At 35.5% G+C, this 9,873-nt stretch overlaps 1 protein-coding gene across 1 annotated transcript in view; it reads left to right on the forward strand.

The window, feature by feature from the left end:
- The window catches only part of AFP (alpha fetoprotein), a 28,227-nt gene extending 19,300 nt beyond the window's left edge, over positions 1–8,927 (forward strand). Inside the window, exons 9-15 of the mRNA XM_060187849.1 lie at positions 117–249; positions 1,206–1,303; positions 1,871–2,009; positions 5,233–5,456; positions 6,699–6,831; positions 8,400–8,454; positions 8,775–8,927. Of these exons, the coding sequence (XP_060043832.1) occupies positions 117–249; positions 1,206–1,303; positions 1,871–2,009; positions 5,233–5,456; positions 6,699–6,831; positions 8,400–8,444 (772 nt within the window). The 3' untranslated portion in view covers positions 8,445–8,454; positions 8,775–8,927. The remainder of the gene's footprint in view (positions 1–116; positions 250–1,205; positions 1,304–1,870; positions 2,010–5,232; positions 5,457–6,698; positions 6,832–8,399; positions 8,455–8,774) is intronic.
- The last annotated feature ends 946 nt before the right edge of the window (positions 8,928–9,873 follow it).

Here is a 9,873-nt window from a genome sequence, read left to right on the forward strand (position 1 = left end):
CTTAAATAATATTTTATTTTTAAGTTTCTTGACTTTAACTTGTACATGTCATATTACATAAGAAAAAAATTGTCCCTAAATTCCAATAGCATGGTATTTTTCACATATATTTTTAGATATACTTATGAATACTCAAGAAGGCACCTTGAGCTTGCTATTCCTGTAATTCTAAGAGTGATTAAAACATACCTGGAGTTAATGGAGAAATGTGCTCAGTCTGAAAACCCTGTTGAATGCCAGGATAAAGGGGTAAGTGAATCTGAAAAACTGGATTGACATAATCCAGTTTGTTTGAAAGCATATAGTTGTTAACTAGCAGCTATATAATATATATTAGCTAGATACCTGGATACTGAGTGGTTAGTAGTTAGTAGCCAACATTGAGTTTATATTAGAAATAAAGATGTTAACCAAAAATTCTTTGACATTACAGAAGAAAAACAATATTCATTTGGGGACATCTTTAGAAAGACAAGAATTTCGTACAGAAGGAATTCTTTTTTTTTAAATTTCTTTATTGGGGAATTAATGTTTTACATTCAACAGTAAATACAGTAGTTTGTACATGCATAACATTTCCCAGTTTTCCAAATAACAATACAACCCCTACTAGGTCCTCTGTCATCCTTTCTTGGACCTGTATTCTCCCCACCCCCACCCACCCCAGAGTCTTTTATTTTGGTGCAATACGCCAGTTCCAGTTCAGGTTCTACTTGTGTTTTCTCTTCTGATCTTGTTTTTCAGCTTCTGCCTTAGAGCGAGATCATCCCATATTCATCCCTCGCACAGAAGGAATTCTATATGGCTCTTTATCCAAAGATTGAGTTCCTCTGTGAATTTTGTAATTACAAAGTTTTGAACTTACTCTCTCCAAAGTCAGTTTGCTTTATTCTAAGAGTTTGCATTAATTCATTTCAATGTATTTTTTAAAACTGACTTTTAAAATTTACTTTGTATGTGATAGAGTTTCACATGAAAGAGAGATAGAGAAGCCAGAGCACCACTCTTTTGCATACAGCATTGGGCACTGAATAGGGAACCACAAGCATATATGTCATGCACTCTACCAGTGAGCTAGTTCTCAAACTGTCATTTTTTTAATATTGGAGAGAGAGAGAAAAAGAGAGAGAGGGAGAGAGAGAGAGAGAGAGATATCTACAGTTGATGCTAGAGTAAAATATCTATAATAATCTTTGCATTTCCAGGAAGAAGAGTTGGAAAAACATATACAGGAAAGCCAAGCATTGTCAAAGAGAAGCTGTGGCCTCTTCCAGAAATTAGGAAAATATTACTTGCAAAATGCGTATGTCTTTTTAACATGCAGTATTATTTGGTTTTCAACATTACGAATTTGTGGGAAAACGTAGGTCTAAACGTATTGTTCACGACCACTTGAATTTCAACCTCCCTTTCATACTGAAAGTAATTGTGACCCACTCACCAAATTTCCCTGAGATAAGGCAGAACTCCCCATTGTCTCCTGCCAGGGAGTACCAAGGTTGGTTCCATGACCTCTGAGCTGTTGTACTTTGAGTTCCTCTGACTGGGTGGATTTTTGCAGTAAAGAGATACAGCTTTCATAGTTAAAACATTGTAAGATAAAAGTTAAAATTAATGAAGTTTTTGAGGTTAGGAGCAGGAGTCAGTTTTCTGCCCAGAGTTTGTGTTTCCATTGGGATAGTTGGTCTATGAAGTGATTGGGAGTGGTTGTTATAATCCAGCTACATTTCCAAAATTGGTCCAGATATCATGCCGATAAAGCAAATGAGCTGAATTCATGTTTTAAAATTTTATTTTATGTAAGAGGAGCAAGAAGTTCAAAATCTCATGAATGACTCAGCAGGGTTTGATGAAAAATGTTTCTTTTCAGATTTCTTGTTGCTTACACAAAGAAAGCCCCTCAACTTACCCCACTTGAACTGATGACCTTCACCAAGAAAATGGCAACTGCAGCTGCCACCTGCTGCCAACTCAGTGAAGACAAACAGCTGGCCTGTGGTGAGGCAGCGGTGAGTGTGTTAAGTGCCATCTTGTGTTTGCCCTGCTACTGTGGAAATAGAATCATAACTCCCAATTAGGGGAAAGGGTAAAAGCCAATATAGAGGTGACTTTACTAGACCTTGTTCTATTGGATGCAGTTGGGGATGTGTTGTTTTCGACGGGTTATGTTGTTTTCGCCAGGCTGGCTTCACGGGCGGGTAACAGACAACCCGGGACTCATGGCTGGGTTGTAGGCAGTATCTCTTTATTCATGCAGGACGCAGCACAATCTAAGAGGAGCTAAGTTAAACTCAAAGTAAAGTAAAACTCACAATGCTGTCTTTATATATACTTGCCAAGTAGGGTGGAAACAGGATGTGACATAGAGAGAGTGGAGAGAAAAGTGACTGGTAAAAATCAGAGTGTGACAAGGAGGGGGCAGATTAGGCGAGAATCCTATCACTGAACCACAAATGCCCTGGAGGGAGGGTGGAACTTGTTATCAGTGGTTATGTAAATAGAATGAAGTGGTTATGTAAATAGAATGGTGTTAAGCAGGGGGGATTTAAACCAAATGAAACAGAAAGGGTCTCATGCATACCAACAGGGATGGACGTGTATGAAAAAGCTCTGAATAGTTGGCAGGTGGCCAAGCTTCCTTTCCTTCAGGAACGATTGTGCGATTGTGGGAGTACAGTCAATTTATTCTACAATGTCTGAGCAAACTATATACAGGAAGGACAGAACGAATCCACACCATTCATGATTTCACTTTTTTGGTTCACTAAAAAAAATTAAAACAACAAAGAAAAGAAATTTTCTTTACGGATTAAAATTAGTCATTTTTGTTTTCAGCTGTGTATTTATTGCCTTTTGTATAATCCTATTTCAGTATTAGGGGTGATGTGTTCTAGACAAGATAGAGAATACAAAACAAACTAAGTTTTATATATTTGAGTAGCAAATGACTACTTTTGATAGAACAGCATATATAATTACAGGCTGGATTTTTTTTCACCATTTCCCTCCTAAAAGTCACAATTGTGATAAAAATTGTGTATGTTTCCTTTTTTCCTTTTAGCTCATGGGAAATCATTTGTTATACTTTGTGTCTTCAACTATTACTATTATTTTTAAAAAATCAAATGTTGAGTAAAGAAGGACAACTCAATTTGGACACTAAGTATCTGGAAATAGAGGCTAAGTCCTACAAAACAGTGCCTCCCTGAAATCTTCTAGTTTTGGACACTATTCACAAGTCTTATAATTAGTTACATGTTAGAAGTCACCACAGCCCTCTCATTGGATATGGTTAGTTTTTGTTTTTAATTTTATTTATTTTCTGGATAGAGACAGAAAGAAATAAAGATGGAGGGGGTGATAGAGATGGGGAGAGAGAGATAGAGAGAGAGAGACAGAGATAGAGAGAGAGAGAGAGAGACACCTTTAGAGCTGCTTCACCACTCAAGAAGCTTTCCCCATGCAGGTGGGGACTAAGGGCTTGAACCTGGTCCCTTATATACTATAAGATGTCTGCTCTACCCAGTGTGCCACAAAACTCAGAGAAACATTTTTCTTACTAGATTATCAATGTATCATACTAAATTATAATTTAGGGACAGTCAGATAAAAAAAAGTCATAGATCAGGGTATAGATCAGATGACACAGTCCATAATCTTCCTTGGTATGATACCTCCCTATTTTTCATGTGTTCACCATCCTGGAAGCTCTCTGAATCTAGTTGTTTTCTTTCTCATAGAGGCTGCATGGTATAAGCATGAGTGATTAAATCATTAAATCATTGCCTATTAGGGGGTGAGACTGAAAGTCTCATCATTCAAGAAATTAAAAGAGTTTTAAGAACTCTGGGACAAAGAACAAATGAGTATTTCTAATGATAATTGCAGTATCACTGCTGTCTTAAATGAGGTATTCCATATAACTCACTCAGCACTAGCTTGATAAATATTAAGTGTATAAAGCATCTTCTTCCTTAATGCAAGTTATTAGTAATTGCTTAAGAAATATCTTTGAGGTGTGGAAGGTACGAGAATTCCCAATAGAAAAACCTTAAAGAGACATGCAGGCACACACTGGATTTATTTCCCAGTAAGACTATATGTTAGATGTATGCAAACATGTACACATGTATGTGTATGTGAAAGGTTAGGTGTATTCTATTCTTAACTCCAGAAAGTAATTATTTGAATTCCAAAAATTAAATGGAAAGTCTACCTAGAAAATGTAAGCAGGTTGTTTGTTTCTTAGGTCAGGGAAGAGATACCAGTTTTTTTTTTTTTCCAATTTTTATTTATAAAAAGGAAACACTGACAAAAAACACAGGATAAGAGGGGTACAACTCCACACAATTCCCACCACCAGAACTCCGTATCCCATTTCCTCCCGTGGTAGCTTTCCTATTTATCCCTCTGGAAGTATAGACCCAGGGTCATTATGGGGTGCAGAAGGTGGAAGGTCTGGCTTCTATAATTGCTTCCCCACTGAACATGGGTTGATCCATACTCCCAGCCTGTCTCTCTCTTTTCCTAGTGGGGCAGGGCTCTGGGGAAGTGGGATTCCAGGACACATTGGTGGGGTTTTCTGTCCAGGGAAGTACGGCTGGCATCATCTTAGCATCTGGAACTTGGTGGCTGAAAAAAGAGTTAACATATAAAGCAGAACAAATTGTTGATTAATCATGAACCTAAAGGCTGGAATAGTGCAGATGATGAGTTTGGGGGTTTTCCGTTTTGTAGATAGTAGGCCTATTTTAGTTATATTCCAAAGGGCCCATGACTATACTAATATTTTTATTTTTCTGAGCTTGACATCTGATATGCAGGTATAGCCAAGTTATTGTCTGGGGAGATGATGTCATGGCTGGAAAAATGACCAGAAAGCTGAATCAGGGAAGAGAGTAGCTCTCAAATATGGGAAAGGTGTATATATAGTTGACTGTACCCTTGAGAAATATGGAAACATGTTTCAAGTGGTTGACACAAATAGCTGAAGGAATTATTCTTTGATATCATCTATGAAACATCTACCACTAAAATTTGTGGTCTACTCCAAATAAATGGGTAAACAAGGATATGTTTGTTAGTATATGACTCTATAAAGAGCATTTTTCTTATAATATTGTGAATTACTGATTACTTAAAATTATTACACTGATTTTTTTTGAAAATTGTATTAATTGTATAGCTAATGCTCAATGTCTGTGAATTTTTTTTTCTCATTCTCCTAACTAGGCTGATCTTATTATTGGACAATTATGCATCAGACATGAAGAGACACCTATAAACTCTGGTGTTGGCCAGTGCTGCACTTCTTCATATGCCAATAGGAGACCATGCTTCAGCAGCTTGGTGGTGGATGAAACATATGTACCCCCACCGTTCTCTGCTGACAAGTTTATCTTCCATAAGGATCTGTGCCAACCACAGGGTGTAGCACTGCAGACAATGAAACAACAGTAAGAAATTGTTACTTTCTTGTAAGGAAAAGCAGCCGAGCTTTCTGCTACACACACTCAGTGCTCTGGGACTCACTCAGTGAACATTATTATTATCCCTAAAGAACTTAAAGTGATTTTCAAAGCCATTTTGTCTTAGAACCTTCACATTGTTATTGTGACATAGGTCTGGAAAACTTCACTATAGCAGACAATTTTCTGTTTGTAAAAATAGTCTCCACTGCAACTATTATTGGGATCCATTTTGGGGCTATAGGAAAAATGAATAAACTGGGAATATGACTTTGCTGTAGGTCTGGATACTTCCACACCAAAGTACTGGAAATACAGAAAAAAATATCTTATTATTTTTATTTATGAGGACAGTGATCAGCTCTGACTTATGTTGGTGCAGAGGACTGAACCTAGGACTTTGAAGCCTCGGGCATGAGAGTCTCTTTGCATAGCCATTATGCTATCTACACTTCCCAAACACTGATTTTTAAAATATGTGCTAAATACATATTTCTCATTGGAGAAGATAACCTAACATTTGATTCAACCATGGAATATGAGTATTGTGAAATGAAAAGCATATCTCAATGCATTGTAGGAGGTAGTCTGTAGTGGCAATTGTGACCAAGTCGGTTGGACTCACGTGCTCCGTATGGCCAGACATTTTAATATTATTATTATTATTATTATTTTTAGCAATGGTCTTTATCTTGTAAAACCTCTTCCCATAATTTTTTTTCTATCACAATGCAAGTTATATTTCAAGGTAGAGTAAGAATGTCACCTCCTCTGGGAAGTCTTCCCTATCTCCCCAGTCAAAATTAATCTAAATGCAGAAGTTTTGCTAAATGAGCAGTTAGACTGATTGATATTCTCAGTGTTTAATAAGAGTATGACATTTGTAAGTGGCAGAAGTTTGAAAATGCAAATCTCTGTGTATAAGCAATTGTTTTAAAGAGAGAATTGGGAATGAAGTAAAAAAGGAAGTCTACAAGAGATTGTACTATACATAATTATGATAGACACATGAAATAATGTTTAATCTATAGTCTGATCAAGTCCCGACTAGATTTCAGCCTCAGTGTTTTGAGGAAAACACTGGATAAGGCATATATGTCCTAAGCCTAGTGGTGAGCTGATGGCTTAGTGTGAGGGTTGCTACAGAAAATTCTTTACTTAAATGGCTTTAAAATAAAACCAATGCATAACAAATGTATCTTGTTTTTTTTTTTTGTTTTTTAATCATAGGTTCCTTATTAACCTTGTGAAACAAAAACCACAAATAACAGAAGAACAACTTGAAGCTGTCACTGCAGATTTCTCTGCTCTGATGGACAAGTGCTGCAAAGGTGAAGTTCATGAAGCTTGCTTTACAGAAGAGGTATGTACAGCTCATTTTCATACTCAGAGTAACTGATAGTTCTTTTCTGTAATGAATAATGGAAAGAATACCCCACAGGTATAATTTTAAAATAATGTCAGATTTAAATTTCATTTTAAGATAGATTGAATAACTGGTTTTTGTTATCACTGGAATTTTACTTCTCCAGGTCAGCATATATATATGTAGAGAGATGCAGAGGGGGCTAAAGAGAGATAGAAGGAGAGAGGGAAACACACACACACAAAAAAAATAATAAAGAGAAGGAAAGACACTACAGCACCAAAGATTCCCTCAGTGCTATGGGACCCAGACTTAAGACTGAGTTCTGCACATGACAAAGCAGGCCAATTATACTGGTGAGCTAGCATACCTGTCTAGATTGAAGAATTTCACATTTTTCACAAAAAAGATATTTTCCACCAAACATTAGGAAATACAGATTTTAAGTATGTTAAAAGATTTTAAGTATGTTAAAAGAATGATTAATTTTATTTATTTCCTAGTAGAGAAGACTATAATGTGTATACATAATTAATGATAATCTATGTAGCTTCTTACATAAAATTAATCAATTAAGCAAAATATATAGAAACGATTTTACAGAGAATCCAATACACAAGCAAGATAATGGAGAAATTATCTTGAGACCATTTATGATCATGACCTTCTGTTCAACAGAGCGGAAATTAGAATTATCTTAATCTAATTATTTAGCAACTTTAATAGAATGTGCAATTGACTGTGTTTTTCTAAGATTTTGTTTGTTTTACTAGGTATATTTGAATATAGCATTGCTATGTTTTCAAAATATTCTTCAGTTCAACTCTTTCCCAACTCTGACTGACTCATAATGAGAATGTTTGTGTATTTTATTATATGAAATCCACAAACAGATAATATTTAAAAATGCTGAGTTTTTCAGTAGCTAGTATAACTAACTGTGTGCTTCTTGGCAGAGGGTAGATAGCATAATGGTTATGCAAACATACTCTCATGCCTGAGGCTCTAAAGTCCCAGGTTCAATCCCCTCTACCACCATAAGCCAGAGCTGAACAGTGCTCTGGTTAAAAACAAAACAAAACTGTGTGCTTCTCTGTGTGCACTAATCAATGTATTTGTTGTGCTTTTGGTTGCAAGGATTAGAACAGAGATCACAAATAACTTAAATTGGTGAGATAGACTTGATATAAACATTTCTGATAAAGATGATATAAAAGATTAATGTCCTCTGATTTGAGATGAAAACCACTTAGTTGTAGAGAATTTTAACTTAAAGTGGTAATATCTCTAAAAGTCTCCTTAGTTTTATGATTATCTTCAGAGGAAAGGGTAATACTGAGTGATAGTTGGTAAGGATTTGGAGATTGGCAGTGGAAAAAACTGGTGAAATGCTTTATTTCCCCTCTATTGTCCTTATTCGCTGACACCAGACATGTCTATTTTGACTTTGAATTTAATTAATGCGTAAACCTGTGGCTTATGGAGGATGCAGAGTTAATTGTACAACTAGCACCGTTATCAAGCATTTCATTAACTACTGGTTCTTAATTTTTTTTAATTTGCAGGGCCCGAAACTGATTTCAAAAACACGTGCTGCTTTGGGAGTTTAAATTACTTCAGGTAACAAAAATTTAGACAGCACAAAATATAATGCCGATTATCCCCAAATATCAACCCATAGTGAAACACATACTAAGTGCAATCATGACATGCTTTTCTTAATAGTCAGTGCAATTCAATAAGAATGTAAAAACACTTGAACAAAATTGTACTCCAAAACTAAAGTAGTAACTTGTTGAACTAAAAATTGTTATAGTTTATTTTAATGTCCCAGACTTCCTTATATATTTAACACTTCCCTGATATAAAATAATAGATCCAGTTATCATATGTACCTGTTTATTTAATCAGAATTTAATCTAACTTTGTTCACATTACAGGGGGAAGACAAGAAGACAACATAAGTCTATGGCTTGGTTTACACTTTCCTTTTTAATTCTAAGTGGCTTATTTTGTGAATTAACAAAATGCTGAAGACTTTTTTTTTTTGGTGAAATTTTTCTATATAAAAATAAAGTATTTCCAGCATTATCTGTCTGTCTTTGTTTATGTCTCCTTGTTTCTAGCCTGATTATTTATGAAAAAATTTAGATAATTTCCTTAAATATTTTTTAAATTTATTTTTATTAGGTAGAGAGAGAGAGAGGGGGGGGGAGAAATTGAGAGGAGAGGGGGGAGGCAGAGTGGGAAAGAGACAGAGACACCTTCAGTTCTACTTCACCACTCATGAAGCTTTCCCCCTGCAGGTGGGGACCAGGGGCTTGAACCTAGGTCCTTGCACACTGTAATGTGTGCACTTAACCTGGTATGCCACCACCTGGCCCCTAAATATTTTTATATACCATTGGCTGAAGCAGATTCTTGTCAAAAAGCATTGGCATCGGAGTGTCACTTGTAGTTAGCTTTTAGAAAGCTAACTTTTGAAATATAAAGGATGGAGTGTAAGGCTAGGAAAAGAGCAGAGAGGGGCAAAAGTTAGGAAATGATAGCAATAAGATCTAGTTGGGAAGAATTAAAAAAAAAGTTTAAATCAAATTAGATCATTACAGAAGTCAAAAGTCATATTCATGTTTTGTTCTCTGTCCCAGAAGAATGTCTAAAAAAGAACATGAATTTTCAGATACAATTCAGTTCCTTGGTAGGCTAGATATTTCTTTCAATTCTGTTGTGTCATCTCTTGACTTGTCTAATTTCCATGTAGTTCTAAAAGATATAAGATCAGATCACAATAAAGTAACAGTAATTAGGAAAATATTTTATTGTTAGGAAGAAAGTTCAATGAATTTGTTATGAAAACATATGAATCAAATACATTTCACTGCAATTTACAAGGAAAAAATTATTGGAAACACCAGGACACATTGATACAAACACAGTAGTAAACTCGAAAATTTGGAACATTTTTATTTATTTGAAATATCAAATGAAATAAACAATCAAAATTGCCTTGGGGAAATAAAATGTGCTAATCAAATGGAA

This window comes from Erinaceus europaeus, chromosome 3 (genome assembly GCF_950295315.1).
Source record: "Erinaceus europaeus chromosome 3, mEriEur2.1, whole genome shotgun sequence".
Classification (NCBI taxonomy): Eukaryota; Metazoa; Chordata; class Mammalia; order Eulipotyphla; family Erinaceidae; genus Erinaceus; species Erinaceus europaeus.